Source organism: Rhea americana, unplaced genomic scaffold, assembly GCF_003343005.1.
Source record: "Rhea americana isolate MKP2758 unplaced genomic scaffold, rheAme1 scaffold_143, whole genome shotgun sequence".
NCBI classification, from domain to species: Eukaryota; Metazoa; Chordata; class Aves; order Rheiformes; family Rheidae; genus Rhea; species Rhea americana.
Window position 1 is genome coordinate 2,202,349 of NW_028185517.1, and position 20,584 is coordinate 2,222,932.

The 20,584-nt window shown below is 38.8% G+C and overlaps 2 protein-coding genes and 1 long non-coding RNA gene across 15 annotated transcripts in view; 2 read left to right on the plus strand and 1 right to left on the minus strand.

Moving 5' to 3' along the window:
- UBE4B (ubiquitination factor E4B) overlaps positions 1-10,875 on the plus strand; it is a 42,534-nt gene extending 31,659 nt beyond the window's left edge. For 3 of the 6 annotated variants that reach the window (XM_085299001.1, XM_085299003.1, XM_085299005.1), the window contains 11 exons: positions 651-750; positions 1,517-1,644; positions 2,082-2,180; positions 3,098-3,333; positions 4,046-4,172; positions 4,439-4,583; positions 5,657-5,791; positions 6,177-6,368; positions 8,227-8,401; positions 8,992-9,138; positions 9,575-10,875. In XM_085299001.1, coding sequence (XP_085155127.1) covers positions 651-750; positions 1,517-1,644; positions 2,082-2,180; positions 3,098-3,333; positions 4,046-4,172; positions 4,439-4,583; positions 5,657-5,791; positions 6,177-6,368; positions 8,227-8,401; positions 8,992-9,138; positions 9,575-9,636 — 1,546 coding nt within the window. In that variant the 3' untranslated portion in view covers positions 9,637-10,875. Of the gene's footprint in view, positions 1-650; positions 751-1,498; positions 1,645-2,081; positions 2,181-3,097; positions 3,334-4,045; positions 4,173-4,438; positions 4,584-5,656; positions 5,792-6,176; positions 6,369-8,226; positions 8,402-8,991; positions 9,139-9,574 lie in introns of all 6 variants that reach the window. The other 3 variants (XM_085299002.1, XM_085299004.1, XM_085299007.1) reach the window with 1 other exon arrangement.
- Positions 10,876-12,495: 1,620 nt separating this feature from the next.
- On the minus strand, positions 12,496-15,215 carry LOC146599248 (uncharacterized). Its single transcript, XR_014895070.1, has 3 exons — positions 15,108-15,215; positions 14,344-14,528; positions 12,496-12,609 (listed from the first exon to the last, which is right to left on the minus strand). It is a non-coding gene; the product is annotated as an uncharacterized LOC146599248 (long non-coding RNA).
- Positions 15,216-15,694: 479 nt separating this feature from the next.
- The window catches only part of KIF1B (kinesin family member 1B), a 95,959-nt gene continuing 91,069 nt past the window's right edge, over positions 15,695-20,584 (plus strand). For 7 of the 8 annotated variants that reach the window (XM_085299008.1, XM_085299014.1, XM_085299010.1 and 4 more), the window contains exon 1: positions 15,695-15,933. The gene's annotated coding sequence lies outside the window, so the exon portion shown is untranslated. Of the gene's footprint in view, positions 15,934-19,723; positions 19,777-20,584 lie in introns of all 8 variants that reach the window. The other variant, XM_085299009.1, reaches the window with a different exon arrangement.

The window sequence follows — 20,584 nt, forward strand, 5'->3', positions numbered from 1 at the left end:
CAACAAAATTAAAAAAAAAAAAAAAAGAGTCTTACTGGAGTAGATAGGGAAAGACGCATGTGATGACCCATGCCCTTTTTGAGAAAGGGAAGATACTTTGAATAAGTCCTGTTGTCAGCCCCCTTTTTCTTCCTTAGCGGCTTGTTTTCCATTTCTTTTCTGATCTTAGAAGCTGAATGTAGTCTTTAAATATCTGGTTGTTAATTGGACCAACCTTTCTTTGTGTCAGGGCTAACAGATTTTAATGACATTCTTTTAATGTTCCTTTAGAGTGATTATGATTTTGGTTTGGGAGGGGGATTTGTTTAAGTGTTTTTTTTTTGTTATTGTTTTTGTTTTTTAAATAGAGTGAAGAAAATAAGTTTGCCTAGCGGGTAGATTTTTTTTTTCCTGCTCTTCTGGTTTGCCCAACAGACACGTATGTTGAAGCTAGTATATGGACAAGGCATTTGGACGCACACGACACTTAAATTTTTTTCTTTTGGTGGTAAAGGGTAACTTCTATGAAGAGGATTAGCTTGGGTTTTTTCCACTTTTCTTTATGCTCAATATTTCCTTTGTATTTAACAGATAAGTAGGTTGATTGCTTTGCAGATTGTCAACCTATATCCCCTTTGTTATGGTAACTAGTTATTGCATATGATTTTCAGGACTGTTGAAGATCTCAAAAACAATGAAAGTCAGTGGAAGGATTCTCCTCTTGCTACCAGGCATCGAGAGATGCTGAAACGTTGCAAGACACAACTTAAGGTTTGTAAGTGATTTGGGTCACAACTAAATGCCTTTGTCAACCTGCCTATTTTGTATAATGATGATTAAATGCAACTTTTCACAGATATTTCTTTAAAGAGATACTTATGAATACATGAACCATATGAGACTGTTGTAGCATAGCATATTTGATCACTCTACATGGTGGTCATGATGCAATGGAATGTAATTAGTAATTTAAAAATACAAAATAACACCAAGATTAACATAGYCAGTATTCCTGAGAAAGAGGAAAATACTGTTCCCTCTTTTTTTAGGAAGAACAGTAAATGAATTGAGATTTGGTTGGGGGCATATGTTTGAAGGTCCACACCTAAACTGGGGATAGAACTCTTGAATCCTAATCCTTAATGTCATGCAGAGTTCTTGCAAAGATGAGTGTCATGGGGTCCTTTGTTTTGAATTTGTGTCTTACTTAGGCCTTCCTAGTATAAATTGATTTAAAAAAAAAATTCTTGCAGTGTGTCATCAAGATGACTTTATTTGCACATTTTCAGACTTTGATTACTCTTTTTCTTTCATTGTTTCTTAAAGTTAATGAAAGACTGCCCTTGCGACTCTGAGTTACGTGTGTCTGTTTTCCTGGATGTGCTGGACATTAAGTGCTCTGTCTTCTTCAAATAACAGCATAGTTTAAGAAAATGCTATTGTGTAATGGTTCATAAATACATTTATTAGCTTGGATAGATTTGACCTTCATATTATGTTGTGTCTTGTCCTGCATTAGCCTTTGTATCTCCTGCAGAAACTGGTGAGGTGCAAGGCTTGTGCAGATGCTGGTTTGGTGGATGAGAACTTTCTTAGGAGATGTTTGAATTTCTATGGTATGGTGATTCAGCTGATGCTTCGCATTCTTGACCCTGCCTATCCCAAGTRAGTGTTAGGATTGTCTGTGTAAATTGCATCAAAGATATTTAAGATCATGATGGATTGTTTACTGGATTTAGCAGTTCTAGAATTTTAATTAGCTCTGTCAGTAACTGCATTCTTACATAATTGCTTCTTTAATTATTTATGTCAGTGACATACATTCTCATGTAGAATGTTTGCCTTATTTACAGATTCATTTGCAGTTGTTGGGGGCAGAGGACCCTCAACTATGTTTAGTATATTTGAAGCACTAATGTGAACTTCTTAGAAGTTTTTTTTGACTTTTTATAAGTCACTGACATGAACTTGTAAAGAGTCAGTGTTGGAATGTTTGTAAAGTGATCCTACTGGAGCACTTCCATAGGAGAACATGTGGCATTTTCTGCTTAACCATGGTATTTCACTGCCCCCTTTGTTGTGGTGTCTCCTTTATTCAACAGCATAAAACTGCCTTTAGCTCCTGAAGTTCCGAAGGTGTTTGCAGCATTGCCAGAGTTTTATGTAGAAGATGTTGCTGAGTTTTTGTTTTTTATTGTACAGTAAGTAAAGCTATTTCTGAAGAAACTTTATTCTGCCATTTACCCCTGTAGCAGGTGGCATGCACACAAATAAATTTAGGGTGTGAAATTAATGTGCTAGTTAGTCTATAGTTGTTATTCTAGTGCTGTTTTACCAACAGTTTGTGTTAGCTGGCACTGTTGGAGATCTAGTGCCTAAATGACCTCCAAGGGTCCCTTTTAACTGAAGTTTGTTTATGATATTATTGTGCTTCCTATTCTTGAAGAAAGTTTTCCCCCCCCCCCACTTCCCTGTCATCTCCCCCTCCACCCCCACCATCCCCCCTAAGAATTTTCTTCATGGTTTGGAGTTTGCTCAGACCTTGTAGATCTCATGGTACGTTAATCATTACTAGACCAATATTAAAAATAAGTCATAGCTTAATGAGAAATAGAAAACTACATTTAATTATAAATTTTGGGAGATGAAATGCATTTGTATTGTTTTGGCAGCATAGATGGGTGCACATACAATTAGGATGTATTTCTGGAGTCCTGAAGTTGGTCACTTTCTTTGTGAAGATATTCCTTCAAATCCGGATTTCACTGTGGCATGTGGTGGAGATGAGTGGTTGCTGTTGCCTTCTTGATGTGCCATTAAAGTAGCATTTTATAACAAATTTGCTATTACATGCGATAGAGTATCATGGTGTTTCAAAGGAGAAAGTTTTGAGTCAGGACCAAAATCCAGCTGCCAGTAAACAGCTGGCGAGAGCTCTTGGAACAGTAAGAATCTAGTTTCTGTAGAGAAGGATAGGAAGTCGTGTTAATGACTTAAGCTTTTTCCTATTGCTAGTAAGTCATCTGAACTTACCTGAGATAAGTACATTATGAATCTTCTGTAGGTGATATAGTGTCAGAGGGTTTTTGTTTCTTTCTCCTCATCTCCCTTTTTTCAGATATGCTCCTCAGGTGCTTTATGAGCCCTGTACTCAGGACATAGTTATGTTCCTTGTTGTGATGCTGTGCAACCAGAACTACATTAGAAATCCTTATTTGGTAGCCAAGCTAGTGGAAGTGATGTTCATGACAAATCCAGCTGTTCAGCCGCGGACACAGAAGTTCTTTGAAATGATTGAGAATCATCCTCTCTCCACTAAATTGTTAGTCCCCTCCCTGATGAAGTTTTACACAGGTAAGTGCATTTACTGTAGTTCTCAGAGTGTTTTAGTGAACTGTAAGTATTATAAAGCAATAGTATCTGTTAGTTGTAATGATCTTTAAGAAATCCTAAGGAGGATCTTGGGTCTTGTAAAGGTGAGGCTCTGCTACTGAAGAGTCAGGGGAAAACTGCATTGCATGGAGCCTTGAGAAGACTCTTAGTTCATTCACAACCTGTTGTGTATTGACGACTCTGGCATCGTAGCTTCATGTGAGCACTGTTTTGGTGGTGTTTAGATTCCAAGTTAGGTTTGGTTTATTTGGTAAGGGAGGACTGGGAATTTAAATTTTGACTATGGTCTTGCTAGTTGTATAGGTTTAGACACTATAAAGGGCTTTGCATGCTAAGAAGCAACTGTTTTGCTGCAGTGTTCCCTCAGTTTTCTCACTRTTGAAATCTTGGACTGTGGGGTGAAGAACACAGTGGAGTTGAGTTGAACAGAGCAGAAAGTGTTTTTTTGAGGTTTATTTTTCTTCAGAACCAAGCTTGGTTCTAGATTAGGAAATGGATAATGCTTCTTTACATGGGGATTAAGATGGAGATTTCTGAGTACAGATTGAATTTCATCTCTTCAAGCTTGGTGCTTGAAGCTCATCGCATTGGGGATAGCGAGATGTAGTGTGTTGTAAGTGAACATTGGTGGGAAAAAGACTGATTTCAGTTCCGGGATCTGTTTCTTTTTCAGATGTTGAACATACTGGAGCCACTAGCGAATTCTATGACAAGTTTACGATCCGTTACCACATCAGCACAATTTTCAAAAGCCTCTGGCAGAATATAGCTCACCATGGTACATTCATGGAAGAGTTCAAGTGAGTAAGAAATTGTGTATGATGCTGCTTACCCTCATGCAAACTGCTAAGGAGGTTATTATCATTGGGAAAGAATGATACTGCTTTCCATTGTGTTTTAAATGACAGCCCCTGCCAGTGGAACTTGAGTGTTTCTAAACACTAAGCTCTGGACACCAATCAACTTGGCTTGGGAAATGGGGTTATACAGTGCAGGAGTGTTACTGGGGTTGCAGTCTGCTCAGCACACCCATCTACTAGTGATAATTGTGTTTCAATGCTTTCAGTTCTGGGAAGCAGTTTGTTCGCTACATCAACATGCTGATAAATGACACAACTTTCTTGCTGGATGAGAGTCTGGAGTCCCTAAAACGTATCCATGAAGTGCAAGAGGAGATGAAGAATAAAGAACAATGGGATCTGCTGCCCAGGGTGAACAGAACTGTTTTTCAAAGTGCTGTTTACTACTTTCCAATATTCTTATATAGAACTTTTTTTTTTCTCCAGCTTTTGGATAGGAGGCAGCACAAAAGAGCTGCTTACAAGAAGCAGTTCTCAAAGCTGTTTCTTGCTGCCAGTATGGCTATGGTTACTCTGGATGTCATTCTGCCATAAAACATTCTGCATACTTATATTGTGGCTGGCAAAGAGTGATGTGGAAACAGTATAAAGTTTTAAATTGCTGTGGACATAAAATTTTAAAATGAGAAATTGAGACTTTAACCTTCTTGAAGGAGTTTTTGGAAGATGTTTGCCAGTTGGCTGACTTCAAGATAATGAAGCTTTTATTTTGTTAGTGCATTGATCCTGTGTAGATTTGGTATAGACAATTAAAGAATTATACCTCAGAGCTTAACCTGATTAAATGATAATTGTGTGTGTTGACTCACCAATGTCAGATATTTTTATTTTAAGCTTATGCATTAAAAACACTTTTTTTGAGGGGGGGGAGCTATAAAAGAAAGATCTGATTTGTTGAATTCCTTCTGATTTGCTCTCCTAAAGCCTTTGTTCCTGCATATGCCTGCTAGTAAGGTAAAGCCATTAATGTTCTGTCAAAATGAGCTGGTACCTAATTTACAGATAGTTCCAGTATGGAGTGTTTAATTGCTTAGGATGGTGCATAAATCAGAACCTCACTTGACTCTTTGCAAGTTGGTTGTGAAGTATTGGCATTTGGGTGGAGAGGAAGCATTAACCCAGTTCTGCAATTCTGAGGAGTCATTGCAGTATGGAAGCACACTCACTAAATATGCAGTCTTGTGATACTGTTTGTAGCTGTCAATTTTGACTGATGCAGCATTCCACATGATTAGTGCAGCGTTTTCTTAGGTTTCATTAGGTAGTAAAAGGGAGCTACATTATAGTTTCTTACATCTGGATTTGATTTGTAGTCTGTTCTTTTGCCTGCCCAGATCATGTTAGCATTATGGTTAAGTTTGACTGATAATGAGGTAAGAAATTCTACGGACTTAACTTGCAACCTCTGAATACTTATTTTCTAGGATCAGCAGCAGGCTCGGCAGTCACAGCTTGCTCAGGATGAGCGTGTGTCTCGTTCATATCTTGCCCTGGCAACGGAAACTGTTGATATGTTCCATATCCTTACCAAGCAGGTTCAAAAGCCTTTCCTCAGACCTGTAAGTGTTGCTCGGATGTGACTTAGTGTCTGTGTAATTTCTCTAACATTTCTTCTTTTGGATAATAACCCAGAAAATGTGGTAGCCCCTTGTCTCTGTTCTCCCCTTTTTCCAGCTCGAAGTGTATTGAAATTTAATTGCTGATGAAGTTATTTGACATTATTAAGTGCTGTTACCTGAGTCACTTGGATGGTGTGGTACTTCTAAACAGAAGCTCTTCACATTATCTTTACTTTTTTATGAATAAACATGCATAAGGACATTTACTAGAAGCCCACAATTATTATTAGTTCATAATTCCTGACCTTGATGTATGCTGTTCTAATGATAATGTTATTTATCACTGCCCTCATGCTATGATCTGTATTTTATTTTGACCTTGTAGGAACTTGGACCACGATTGGCTGCTATGCTGAACTTTAACCTGCAGCAACTGTGCGGCCCCAAGTGCCGTGACCTGAAAGTTGAAAACCCTGAGAAATATGGGTTTGAACCAAAGAAGCTGTTGGACCAACTGACTGATATTTATCTGCAGTTAGATTGTGCTCGCTTTGCTAAAGCAATTGCTGATGATCAGGTGAGCTCCAAAAAGAYGAGAGGGGAGGTGTGGAAGCATATAGGAACTTTGCAGTATATGCTAGAAGAATTTCATTCTACCCAGAATGTGTGGTTGCAATTTATTTTCTGTAGTAACTCATCTGTGTTCATGTTCTCTCTGAAAACATACTTGCCTACAAAGAGCAGTGTTTTGCAAACCTATAAGATGTGTAATTATAATAAAGCAATGCGCGCACACACTCACGTGCAACTTTGTGCGCATTCATTGTTTATTAGCTACAGCCTCCTTCTGAAGTACCAGATGTACATTGTCCTCTTTTTGCAAGTGGGAAAACAAGCATACAAGAGACATTTAAGACACCTTTGCCTTAATTCACGTGCCTTCTCAGTGGTAGTCTTCAGAGCAGTATGTTAATTCATAAGGTAGATGAGCCATTTCTCATTTTTGTATTCTTGTAACTGTCAGTTAAACTACTGAACCACATCTGACCATCCCAATGTCTTTTAATATACATTTCTCAAATATAGAGAAAATAGTGCTATTCATATCTACCTGAAATTCTAATGGAAGTTGTTTTACAGTATATACGGCTTGGTTTGCATCTCTAGAGAAGCAGAGGTATCAGAGTAACTCATGACCTTTTTCTCTATTTCAGTTCTAGTAATCTCAAGCAGCTTCAGTAATACTTGTGAAACAGACCTTGTATGTTTGTGTGTGTTGTAAAATACATAGTGTGTTTTTTACACTGTTCAGTATATATGAAGGTGAGAATGCTATCCATCATTCTTTCATCAATGCTAGCTAAAGCAAAACTTCAATACAATGATATGGGGATTAAAAAGAAAGCAGTCTACTGGTGTGGGAACAAGAACAAAGCCTAATTAACAAAGTAGCCCCTCATAAAAAGGGATATGTGAGACTAGTAGCTGTAAACTCTAAATGACAGGAAAGAAACACCACGAAGACTCACAATTGATTAGCAGCTCCTGATATATATTTTTTTTWAAAAAAAAGAAAGCACCTGTTGATGGAACAGCCTCTTAAAAGCATTTTGATGCATTTTGCATTTGCAAATCCTAGCGCATAACAGAAGGAATCTGAAAACATTTATGAAGTCCTGGGCATACTGCCACAGTTCTGTTCTCCTCTGCGGGCTTGGCAAGGAGTTTAGGTGGGCACAGAGTGTCCTAAGTAATGAATGGTATTTCAGGGAGAGATACAGTGTAAATTAGAAAAGTAAGGCTGTGTTGAACACTTTAAAATTATCAAAAGTAAATAGAAACTTGATGTGGTGTGTTATGCTTGTCATTTAATTCACTCTTGCAGAGTAGCATACATGATAATTCTTATTAAAAGGATATAGTCTAGATTATTAGAAGTCTCATATCAAAATAAAGCATTCTGAAGATAAAAGCAAATGCTGTGTTTAGAACGTAAGTGGCTTACAGAAGTCCTTATGTTTTTTTTTTTTTTTTGAGTGATGCTTATTTCAGTTGAAGCAAAGATTTGTGAGAACAAGAACCCAGGTAGGAGCAACAACACAGATATTTGGTCTAAGGAATAATTCCAGTAATTGTAGTCAGCCTCTCTGAAGTCTTAACCATATTGGTTAGGGGTTACTGTGTTTATTATTTTGTCCTACACAGTTCTCCATTACTGATGACCAGTACAAAAGCCTATTAACAGCCTACTTGGAAGTTGGCATGTGACTGGTAGATTAAATGATATCTACAGACTGCTTTTCTGCCTGACATAGGGTTGAGGTTTCGTTGATCCTTTCCTCTAAAGTTTTTAAAAGGCATTAAAAGATCAGTAGAATCTGATGGCATTTTAGGATACTATAGATGAACAAAGTTCTCTTGTGCATTGTTTGTAGAGATCCTACAGCAAAGAGCTCTTTGAGGAGGTTATTTCAAAGATGAGAAAGGCTGGAATCAAGTCAACTATAGCAATAGAAAAATTCAAACTGCTGGCAGAGAAAGTGGAGGAAATCGTTGCCAAGAATGCTCGTGCAGAAATTGATTATAGTGATGCTCCAGATGAATTCAGAGGCAAGTTGAGTTTTCTAAACRTTTGAAATACATACTCTTAAAGAGAAGAAACTTTTTATGTTGTTTTGATACTAAATATGAATATATATTGGCAGAGACTATATATTGTTTCTAGAATAATATGCATCCTCCTTTCTCCATTTCAATTAAATGGTTAAGTGAATGAAGAGAGCTAAGCTTCCTCCCATGCCTCCCCTTCCCCAGGACTGCACTGTCCAGTCCCAGCCAGGTCATGGTTCCACATACTTTGCAGCAGAGTTCATAAATCAGTAAAATGATAATAATAAAAGCAAATCTGAAAATAGTGTAGTTAAATATTTAGCTTTTATACTGTTTTCCTATATTTCTGAATTAGGGCTAAGCTAAATCTGCAGTTGCATTCTATGACAGTCTTCCTCAGCAGTAGTTACCTTTTCTGGAAATGCACAAAAGCTTTCCTCTGATACCGAAACACTAGAATTGGTTCTGCTCTTTTTGATTTTTTGCACTTCAGTGATATACCTGATTGTATATCAATCTGTGCTGTGGTTGTGTTTGCAGATGAGACATACAGCTATTCAAGTTAATGAATGTTAAAGTTCTGTCTTTAGATCCACTCATGGACACTCTGATGACTGATCCTGTGAGGCTGCCATCTGGAACTATTATGGACAGGTCAATCATCCTGAGGCATCTGTTGAACTCTTCCACTGACCCTTTCAATCGTCAGACACTGACAGAAAATATGCTGGAACCAGGTAACCTTGATTTTAACATCTTGTGATGAATTGTTGGCTTGGGGAAGCAGTTTGTGCAGAACTTCTGTTTCATATACTTATAAAAGATAGTGATGCTACCTCAGTAGGGTTAATAGTGCTTTTACTTCTGTTGTTGTTTTTTCTCCTAAAGAAAAGTTCATTCCTTGTGTTTTGCTTTTGTCTGAAGAAACTCTTATCCTTGTAACTACTGGACTAATGGGTATCGTTATGGTAGGCAGATGAGTAATTCATTTACTCAAAGCTGTGCAGAAGCAACATTGATAGAGACAGAAATGAAATCCAGAAAATACTTACGATAAGATTTCTAGAAAAGGAACACTATTGGTCATGAAGAGCTTTCTTAAGGTAGTAGAATTACTGAACAATTCAACTGTCTCAAGTTAATCATTCTTTTTTTTCTTCTTTACGTTATTAGTGCCAGAACTTAAGGAGCAAATCCAAGCCTGGATGAGAGACAAGCAGAATGCTGATCATTAAAAATTCCCTCGCAGCACGCCAATGCCAATGGGAAGAACAGGGCGTGGGCTGGTCTGGTAATAGTGGAGCAGATACGTTTTGAAAGCTATTGATGGGATTAGCACGCCCACTGGCACTGACTTGCAGTAGTGACCAGAAGCATGTGGACAAGAAGAAAAGCAGCTTAATTTTTGTACATATATTTAAGTGATAACGATGGTCAATAACATGGAGGACAAATTAGGAAGTTGCTTATGTTACAAAACTGTCCTTCAGTATGTCACGTTTTGGAGTTTTTACAGCTGAATTATTTTAGCAAAGATGAATGGATCAGGGCAGCATCCCTTCAACCTTATTTTTTACAGCCAGATATCCGTTAATTTGATTGTGGTTAGAACCTCGGACATTTTGCTGCTAAAGTAACTTTTTCCTCTTTCCCTCCCTTCTTCCAACCCATAAACCTGCACTGCTGTTTTTCTTTTTTTTTATGCAAAAGAAATCCCTGTGAAAAACAAAAGCATTCCCCTGCCCTCAAAAGAACATATTCTGTGCGATAACTGTGCCTGCAACAAAGTGTTAATCTTGATCGTATTTTTATATTATAMATATTCACATGTTTTTTTTTTTAATTGGTGTTAGATACAAGAATAATTTAAAAAAGGCAGAGATTTGACATGTGGATTTTAAGTTCTGGTTCTTTGAGATGTCACTTTTCTTTATGTTGATCTAGATGCTCTGGTATTTTTGACAAGCCTTGTGATAGAAATATGATAAAACAGCTGCCATGAATGAGATACTTGGAATACCAGGATTTCGCTGACCTTTTAAAAAATAAAATCCATTCTTTTAATGCTGAAGGTATGATATATGCTAAATGACAGTTCTGAGCCATTAAAGCTTGTCCGCAGAGAGCAGATCCTTTTACTCCTTAGAGGCTGCAGTTGGGGCAGGGGTCATTTTTATGTTGCTTACCAATTTGTATCCATGGCTTGGCCTTACCAAAGCAAAAAGGGTGCAGGAAATGTAGAATTACATTTTTTWAAAAAAAAATTAAAAAATATTCACAAACATTTTTGTATTACTGCCCCCTGCTTAAGATACTTGAATTTCCTTTTTAAAAAGGATTTGAAACCACAGTGTTTTAAAATTAAGTCTGTAAAAAAAAGGTTGTTTTTCTTTTATTTGTTTTTTCGCTGTGTCCTCTGTTCAATTCCTGACTCTCTTGAACTACAATAAATGGTGATACACACTCACAGAGAATCTTTCCTTTGTCTTTCATTTAAGTGATCATTGAAAACAGAAAAAATACAAGTGATTGGGTGGCTTTGTTCAGGTTTCCTGATACTGATTAAGGATCCAGAGATAATTTAATCAATTGTATGCAAAAAAATTGCTATGAACACAAACAGTAGTGCTTCCAGCTAATGAATTCTCACAAGTGACTGACTCATGTAACTCCTGTATCTAATTACCTTGGCAGGCAGTGACAGGGCTCCAGAGCGGATTTTGGTCAGATTATAATATAATGCTGACCTTTCATGTATATAAGTAATTTCAAGTTAAAATGTTAAGATGCAGTGGTCTTGGTTGTAGGTTTTTTGTTTGTTTTTGAGGGTGGGGAGGAAGATTCTGAAGATTGTGGCTATATGGATTATTGATCAGAGAAGCTTGTTCCATCACTGTTTGGTTTCATAATCCGCGCTCCTTCCACAAATTCAAATTCCTCTCTTCTTCCCAAGTCATAGAACAAAAACCGCTATGCGTTTACCTCCAAACTGTGATTCAGCATCCAAATTCATCATAGCTTCTGAGCATGTTATAATGGTGTGCAGTGAGCTATGCTTTTCAAGGTGTTTTTTGACTTTTTTCTTTAAGAAGAGGTAATGAGTTCTTGCTTAAAGAAAAACTATTAAATGTTGCACTATCATTATGAAGGCTTATTGCCTTAAACCTCTAGAAATACCCTAAAATTTATACTTCTATCTAATAGAGGACAGCTATTCAGCAGTGTGCATATGTGTTTAATTAAGGACTGTTAAACTGCTATGGTTTTACATCATGGCTTGTTTTTCTCTGTAAGTTAAAGCTGTCAGATAGCTTTTTAGTTTCCTTGACAGAGTTTTGAATGCATTTGAAAGATGGAAGAAATGTTTTCTTCTAACATTTTCAGCTGTTACAAATTAGACATTTACACCACTTTTTTTTGTGGATTGTGGTCAAGAATCCTGTGGAAACCACGGGCAGTTTCTTAAAGTGAGATGAGCATAAGTAAAAGTAATACATCCTTAGATTAAAGAAAATGCTTAAGTATATACTACGCAGGGCTTGAAGTCTGCTATTCTGTAATAGTTTCTGCTATTTCACATTTGAAGTTTTACAACTAGTATCAGAGGGTTGTGARTAGAAATTTTTTACAAGAAAATCAGTGTTGTAGTAATCCGTTCTAATGCAAGTGTATAACAAAAAAACTGAGTTTAAGTATATTAYAATATACGTTTATCTGTGCTAACTGAAAGACATTTAAACAGACTCAGTATGTTTTTCTTAACCTTATCTGACAAGAGGAAATAGAAATATTTACGTCTGGTACAGGACTTCACTTCAGATTCTGAAGGACTTTGTCTTGGTTATCATTTATTCTACCATCACATCAGATTTTGATCAAACAGTCTAAATAGCAAAGTGCACTAATGAACTTTTTTGTCTAATTATGGGATATATTTATCACTTAAATGTATCTATCCAGGTATTACAGAAGACATGAAAGCTTATATAAGTGGCTAAAACAATTTTACCTGCAGAACAAAGTATCAAATATTTCAGAAAGCTGTGGATTTATTTAGTCACAAACTCTTCCAAAATCAACATTCGTGGACAGAATAATGAAATATATTTTAATATAAGCAGTCAAAATAGAACTATTATATTGTTGTCTTCTGGGTACAAAAATGTATCAATAGCCTGTCCTTCAGTGGATAATGGATGTTTCAACAACTGAAAAAGAAAGTTTAATTCTTAGTCCAATACTAACTTGATCTCCCACAGAAGTGTATCAGCTTCACAAAAACTCTTAATTTTTAATCCATTTAATACAAGCTGCACTTTTTTTGCAATTTCCCCATACTAACATATGCCACATAACCTTTTTCAATCAAGTTAACTTTATTACAATACTGACACTTGGTATACTGTGAACACTGAAAATATCAATTGAGCTTACGTTTATCTACAGAATCTGAACAGTTTTGACCTGTGAATTGTTCTATAAATTGCTCATTTCAGCACAGGCTAACTTGCATAAAACTTACAATCTTTTAACTTCAATTTTAAGGAAAAAAATCCACATTTTGCATCACTGGTCTGTACTTGCCTTCTAGTTATCTCACTAGAGAAATTACTGAGCCAAATTCTAATGTTGATACCAATAAAATACAGTGCAATTGATTCTATTACAATTTATATAATAATAAAAAAAGAACCTTACAACCCTGTTGCCACCTGTGTGTTGCTGGCAGCAAAAGCAGCCTAATGCTGTTAATAGCAGGATGACAGTGCTGCTTTAGCCAGTAACAAATTGACTCCCCCAGTCCCCGTGGGTGTTATGCTAAAATAGTTGTCATCTTTTTCMTTATTACTGAGGGCAGACCTACCCTCTTTTCTGCTTTAAGCAATCTTCCCAATTTTAGGTAGCACATCACAGTGATTTGAGTAATCAAATATACTTGCTTGTATTAATAAATGCAAGAAACTTTTTCACAGTATTGTTTGCTTTCATTTTTCTGGTATAATAATGCTCAAAAGCACAGTTTCCTTGTACTGAGAAGTTTTTTTTAAGTCTAAATTCTACTTTTAAATCTGTATACACTTGTGTGAAGTTATTAATCAGTCTGTCTGCTAAGTGCTGCAGGGCTATGTACTCTTGGTTAGAAGCTCCTATAAAGAGCAAGATTGTTCCCTTTTTTGTAAGGGAATGGACACTAATTCATTGTTTAAAAAGCAGGATTCAGAGGTAGAGCCCTGCCATGAAACTCCACCTAAGCACATTTTTAATAGGTTTAATTCTGTATTACTGCAGGAGACTTGGCTTTCAAAAGTTACATTGAGAAGGCTAGTCAAAGCAAGGACCAATCTAATTAAAATGAGAGGAAAATGCCTAAGTTCTGCAATTAGAAGAAATTTTATAGCTACTGGACACTGCTTTAATACCTTATCACCTTCCAGTTCAACGCACTGATATTCGAGGATCAATTTTCTCTGTCCCCCTTTGTAGTAAGTGACCTCCCAGATCCTATAGAGCATGCATCATATCTCCTTTACTATCTTCTTCCTACAGATAAAAACAAATTTCCTCTGAACGTTTCTAGAAGATTTTTCAGGTTGCTGTAAATGAGCAACCTAAGAACTAACATCCTGGAATTATTYTATGTATTTAACCTTAAAACTTTAGATGCAAGRAAGTGGTGCATGAACAATTATTTGTAAGAGAGACTTACAAATGCAAAGTTTGCAGAAGTATAATTAAGCACCCTGTCTATTACCATGGAGTGCAGCACACACTCAGCATTTTAAAGTTGGCAGTTCACAGATGACTTTCCAGTCTTTATTTTAGAGTACTGTAACTCATCTAACTCTGCATGCTAATATGCACACTGATAAATCTGTTTTCCTGTAAACAGGGAGTCTTCCAAAGCTTAAAGAATGGTATTTGCTAGGACATGCAAAACCTACCCATTTTTGCTTTGCTGCCTCTGCAGCAACAATTCCTTCTAGCCGGTGCTCATACRTCTTCTCATAGGCTTTTGCACACAATGGCTGAACTGCAGTGGAGAAGCACGCACGGCCTTAGGAGTGGTTAGGGGGAAAATATCACTGTTCACCAAACAAAGGAGCTAATAATGCATTCTTCCAAGAAACTGTAAATGGTGGGGAACACATGAGAGATTAATATAGTTACCAGCCAGGGACCTGTGAACAAAAATAAACCTTGTTCTGAAGCCAGAAGTGTCAAGTACCAAATGTTCTCAACAGTTTAAATTTGTTTTGAAAATGACAATGTGTGTGTATGGAAAGTATGTAATTAAGGTACTTCATGTAATAAAATTATTTTCTTAAAAATGCTGGTAAGGTTAAACATAAGGCAATTCCTAACAGCACAAATGAACAAAGCACTAATGAAAGAATGTTAAGCAGAGATTGCCACCAAAAAACAGATTTTRTTAGGAGATAGGATATGTGTTAAGTTTCTGAATATGAGAATTTATGAATACTGTTACCAGTTACATAAGAATACATTATGAGAATTGCTGGATTTTTTTATGCTGCTCTAAAAAATCCTTTTAAAGGGGGAGAAGTATTTTTTCCTCCTCGTGTAACYGCTATCGTTGGGCCTTATTTGGATTTTTCAGTGGGCCTTCGGGTCCTATGGAAATCGTGCGGGGGTGAGAGAATTCTCCGTTCCGGGCACCGTTTTCAGGGCGGGTGGGCACTCCTACCTGCTACTTGGCCCTTTAAACCAGAGGAGACGCCCAGTTGCAGTTAAAATCGCTTTTTTTCAGTCACAGGTGCCCGATTTGCGCTCGCCGCCTCACAGCGACCGGCCCCGCCCGGCGCCGCCAGGGGTGGGCCGCGCCGCCGCCAGGGGGCGCGCAGGCACACGTCAGCGCCGGCGCGGTGATGCGGCCCGGGGAGGTGTAGGGGTGGAGTGTACTCGCGCGGCTCGTGATAGGTTAAAAGACAGAAGACGCAGTTCCGCCCCGAGCTCTGATTGGCTGGAGCGGCGGAGGCTCTGGTTCTCTGCGTGCCGAAGCTCGGCGGAGGGATTGACTCAAGGGGAGGAGCGGSGCCCCCGCGTCGAGAACCGGCATCGCCTTGGAGCCGAGCCGCGTCCTCCTCTCTTTCGAGYGGCGATTGGCGCGCCGCCGTGTCAGGCCGTGATTGGCACGGCGGGGGGCGGGAGCCCGCCGGCTTGCCGCGCGGCGATTGGCCCGCGGTGGGGGGGCGGGAGGCAGTGGCGCGCGGCGATTGGCGGTTCGGCTGCCCCCACCCCGCGGAGGCGGGGAGCGGTGCGCCGCGGAGCGATCCTGTCAGTGTGGGAGCGGTGGGGTGGAGAGCGCGGCGCTSGGCTCGGTCCTCCCTGCCCGGCGGCAGCGGGTCTCCCGGCTCGGCGCAGGAGGCGGCGAAGCGCGATGGGGCTGCCGGGGCTCCCCCCCCTTCTCCGTCCCGCGCTGCGTTCCTCCGCCGGCCCCGCCGCCTTCTCCGGCTGCTGACAGCGGCGGCCCCGCACCGCCTGCGGCCCGTGGACGCCCCCGCCCGTCCCAGGTGAGGGGCGGCCGCGCGCCCGCCGGGGGCGGGGGGAGGGGGGCGCGGCCCAACGGTCGGCGGTGGCGGCGGCTGGCGGCCCTTGTGTGAGCGCCGGGCGCTGCGGGTGCGGTGGGGCTCGGGGGCAGGGGCTGCCGGCGGGGCAGGGGGCCGCCGAGCTGGCAGAGTAGGGGCGTGGGGCGGCCCGGCCCACGCTCGCATCTGCTTTTCCTCTGCCTTTCTGCCGCCTTCTCCCGCTTCCCCGCGGGTGCCGCGAGCCGTGGTGGTGCGGCCGCTTCCCGTCCCTTTCTCTCCTGGATCCTGTCCTGGAGATGGCCGCATTCCTCCGTCCTTCCGCCCCTTCCCGGGCGGGGGAGGCGGAGGCAATAATGGCTTGTTCGGGGGGAGGTACGGCCGCTCGGTGCCAGCTGGGGACGGCTGCGCGAAGCCGAAAGGGTTGCGCTTTTTCGGGTGTTTTTTCGACCCTCTAGATGCAGGGAATCAGTGCAGCACCATCACCGAGGCAGCCATGTTGGGATGATGATCTGACAATCCTCTGTGAGCTGAGGCAGGAGGCAGGATGAAAGGCCTGCTAGTCTGGGAGTCATTGGCAGAATATAGGTATTAAACTGAGCTTGGAGGACTGATATTTGCAAGATGCACATGGTGAATTTGTATCTGTTCCCAAAAATGGGGAATCAAACATTGAACAGCATTCATACTAATTTTAAAGTRTTCTTCCTTTAGTTTCCATCTCCTCCTCAGTTGTTTTTTTTTGTTGTTAAATTATTTGCAGCCATATGTTTACATGATCTGATTTTCAGTTCATAGCCAATTTCTGCACTTGCCCTCCCTATTTTATCTARCATTGCTACTTTAGATTGAAGTACAAAGATAGCAATTTGTACTATATGAGTTCAGCTGATATCTCAGACTGTCATTAATACCTGATCCTTGGTGGGGGACCTAAAATTGGATTCCCTGCAGTCTGTTTGCTCATAAACCCCTGCTGATCTGAACAGCTGTTTTGCTAACTTTCCATAGACTAATCTCTGTGTCTCTGTGCTTGTTCCTTTCCTTTCTTTAGAGCTGGGTGTAGTGATTAAGTTACAAGTGTAGAAAGTAATATATTTTTTTCTTAAGTTAGCACATTTTCTGGTAGACATGCTGTATTCTTTGTTTCCTATACAAATACGACACAATGGCTGACTGTGCAGTGCAGGTGATGCTTCTTTGTGATGTGTTTTTATTTGAATGTAGAAATGTAGATTCTGAGCTATATTTTGTAATAATTCTGAGTTTATTATAAACTTATCTGATGTTTTACATAATAGTTTGTCTTTTTAAGTTGCTATTCGGCCATTAGCTTTGTTTCAAACACGAGCAATCTCTCTTATGTTTTGATATTGCGTAAAACCTGATTTGTCAGAACTTTCATATATAGAGAAATTTTGGAATCAAAATCTTAATGAAAAACTTGTTTATTTAAATATTTGTGTGTAAAATTTGGATCAAATTTCAAGTGCTTGAGACTCATGAAAGGAGATTGTTAGTCAGCTTGAATAATAGCAGACAGACAAGGTATTTAAATGACTTGTTTGATGACACACTTTTTAATATTTAAAAACCTCACTGTGCACCTTGTAGGGTGGATGGTGAATATATTTTAATAGTAGTCTAAAATAAGATTAATAGAATGCTRTCTCCTTTCAAATATGCAAAGTTTGCTTTTGCGCTGATAAAGAGCTGACTAAATGCTCAAATATTGCTTATGTTCAGTTTTAAAGGCAGGGGTATATCATAGTAATGACTTAAACATGCAGTTCTTTTCTTGACTTGGTTCTTGATTGGATTCATACAGGAGAAATGTTTAAAGATGCACAGTTAGTAGACTCTTTCAAGGCATTAAGAGAATGGTTCATTCCAAAATGAATGGCAGCCTTCTAAACCTGTAACAAATATATGAGGGACTTAAAAGATGAAGTTTGTTCTCCTAAATCTGTATCAAAGACTGTAACAGAGATTTTATTTTGTTCTGTTGCAAGTTACATTTCCTGTTACCACTGTGTAGACTGTGTTTTGCAGCACTAATAGATACTACGGGGAAATGTGAAATTATTTGGAAAACTAGTTTAAATTTATTACTAATTTCTGTGATATTTTACCTGTTCAATTTGGCTTCCTTTTGCCTTTTTTTGTCATTCTGTATGATGAAGGCAGTATTGCCTTTAAAAAGTGTCAGGAGGACCAGTTAAAATTGCTGATTAACTGAAAAACATTGTCCTTAAATGAGAAACTTGGAAAAAAATGCATGGTTTGGGGCTTACTTCCATACTAATGAATATTAAATTTTGCACAGTTATATGGTGTCAAAGTATCTAAAGTCCATGTGCAACTRTAAACATGCATTTTGTTTACTTCAGCTTCAGAAAAATAGTAGACCTGAGAAAGAGATAAAAAATGAAATGCAGTAATTGTAAGTGAGCACAAAAGATAGGGTTGGAAAAAGTTTGTATCTCCAGAAAACTTAGCAATGAGGGTATTTTTAATGCTGATACAGTTCATTTTGTGATCTTGTTCTATGAGATTTTTTTAACATCTTCAGAACAAAGTTCCTGTTTAGCTAGTGTGTATGGAATCCCTAGTGTTATACTTTGCATGTAGTGCTTGTGAGATTAGTTCTCCCTATTTCAGTGTGCTTTATTTGAAAATGATTTTGTTAATTGAAATGGCAATAGATATTCAGGTTGCTTAAGGCACTTTGAGAGGACGTTTTGTTGGATGGCACAATACCTGTGTTCTTCGGCCACTGTTTGATTAAAGTGGGGATAGCATTTTGTAAAAGAACTTTTATTTGTGAAGGTTTTCCTTGTCATTGACTGTAAGCTGATTTGGCATTACATCTTTCAGTATAGGCTAATAAATCCTGTCTTGATATCATTTTTTTGTTTGTTTGTTTGTTTTATTCTTCTTTAATCCTTCAGACTACCAGAAACAATAACAGAGAAAATGAAAGATATAAGGTAGCGTTGATCATTTCTTTGATTTGTGTGCTGTTTTCGGACTACCCAAATCATGCTTACTAGTAGTTAAGCTATGTTTTGCAAGGAGAGAACTGATCTATCTTCAACAGTTTTATTGCTACTTCATGTTAAAGAACACTAAAAGCCCTTAATTCATCAATGCACAGATCAATGGATTAATATGTATTTTAAAGTCACCTTTCTAAATTGTGCCGTATTTCTGGTCTCTTATTTTGTGCTTGAGCTTTTAGTGGGACTTAAAATTCTGTGTGAGCAACAATTAAGTATTTAATTGGCTGTATGGATCTCATGACTGGCTATTCTATCAGTTTGCTGTATCATTGACATTAAAATTCAATTGGCTTGTTCCTAAAGACATTCTTATTATAATACTCTGGCGGGATACCTCGGTAACCTGCTAAAATAAGGAATGCTTTAAATTTCTTCTCCTACTCCATAGAATGATTTAATTTCCACCTTCACCATGTGATGGCATTAATGAAGTAAAGACGTTTTAGTAATATCTTCTGTACCATGTGAAAGTATGTCATGGCTTGAATCAAGAATGCCTAAGTATCTTCACCAKCTGGAGAACTTACTGGAGTAAGTTTACAGCTAGAGAACTGGAGTTGAAATGCGTCTGTAAGAATAAAGGAACTATATAATGATGTTACTCAATATAGTCTTCCAGGTTCTGAGAATCTGTGTTTTGGAGACTTCTTGAGACAAGTGTTGGTACCTTTGTTTTTTCTAGTTCCTGATGACTTTTTCTTTGAATTTATCCGAAGGCTTTTTGATGCCATGTTGAACTTCAGTATTGGCAGTATCCTGTGGCAATGAGGTAAACCGCTCAGTTATAGTCTGGTTGAAAAACGATCTTATGAAAAGGTTGGTTAGGGAAGATAAGAATCAGTATGATGTTTTATTCCTACATTTCAGTACAATGGCAAATAGACATGACTTGATGTTTGGGTCCTGGATGTCATGGATAGTTCCSTATCAACTGCAGTGCTCCATCATTTGGATGTGTTAGGATTTGAACAAGTATTTTGGTACTGACTTGCGGATGCATTCAGTGGTGAATATTTGCTGAAAATATAGGTAGTAGTATTTACCCTGAAAGCAATAATTTTTGGAACTTCTTTCATAGGGTATGACTAGATATGCAAGTAGTTACTGAGTTCTATTTCTGTTTCAGAAGAGGAGCTTCCCAGGAGTACAAAGGTTCCCTACAGTTGCTATGTATACCTCTTTTTATGGAAGGGGACTGCACTTGCACTTTACTTTTACTGCTAATGCACTACAGCAGCAAGGGTTGACAGCTAGGGAACTTTAAATATGTAGTGTGGTAGCTAGATTATGTTTAAATCTAAGCAACTGTATCTTCACTGCTAAAATTATCTTTGTTTGGTTAAGCCTAACACGTGTTGCCACGAGATCTTCATTTTAATATTACCCTCTTTTCTTTCTGGGAAGAAAAACAAGTAATGAAAACAAACCTATTTGTATACTTCAAAAGAACTGCTTTGGATGACAGAAACTCCTGACTAGAGAGACAGAGTACAAGTGCTGATAAATGTATTTCCAGTTTTATCTTTGAAGTGACAGCTTGTTGAGGAGGCAGAGGGTGGCTGCTCTGAGGGGAATGA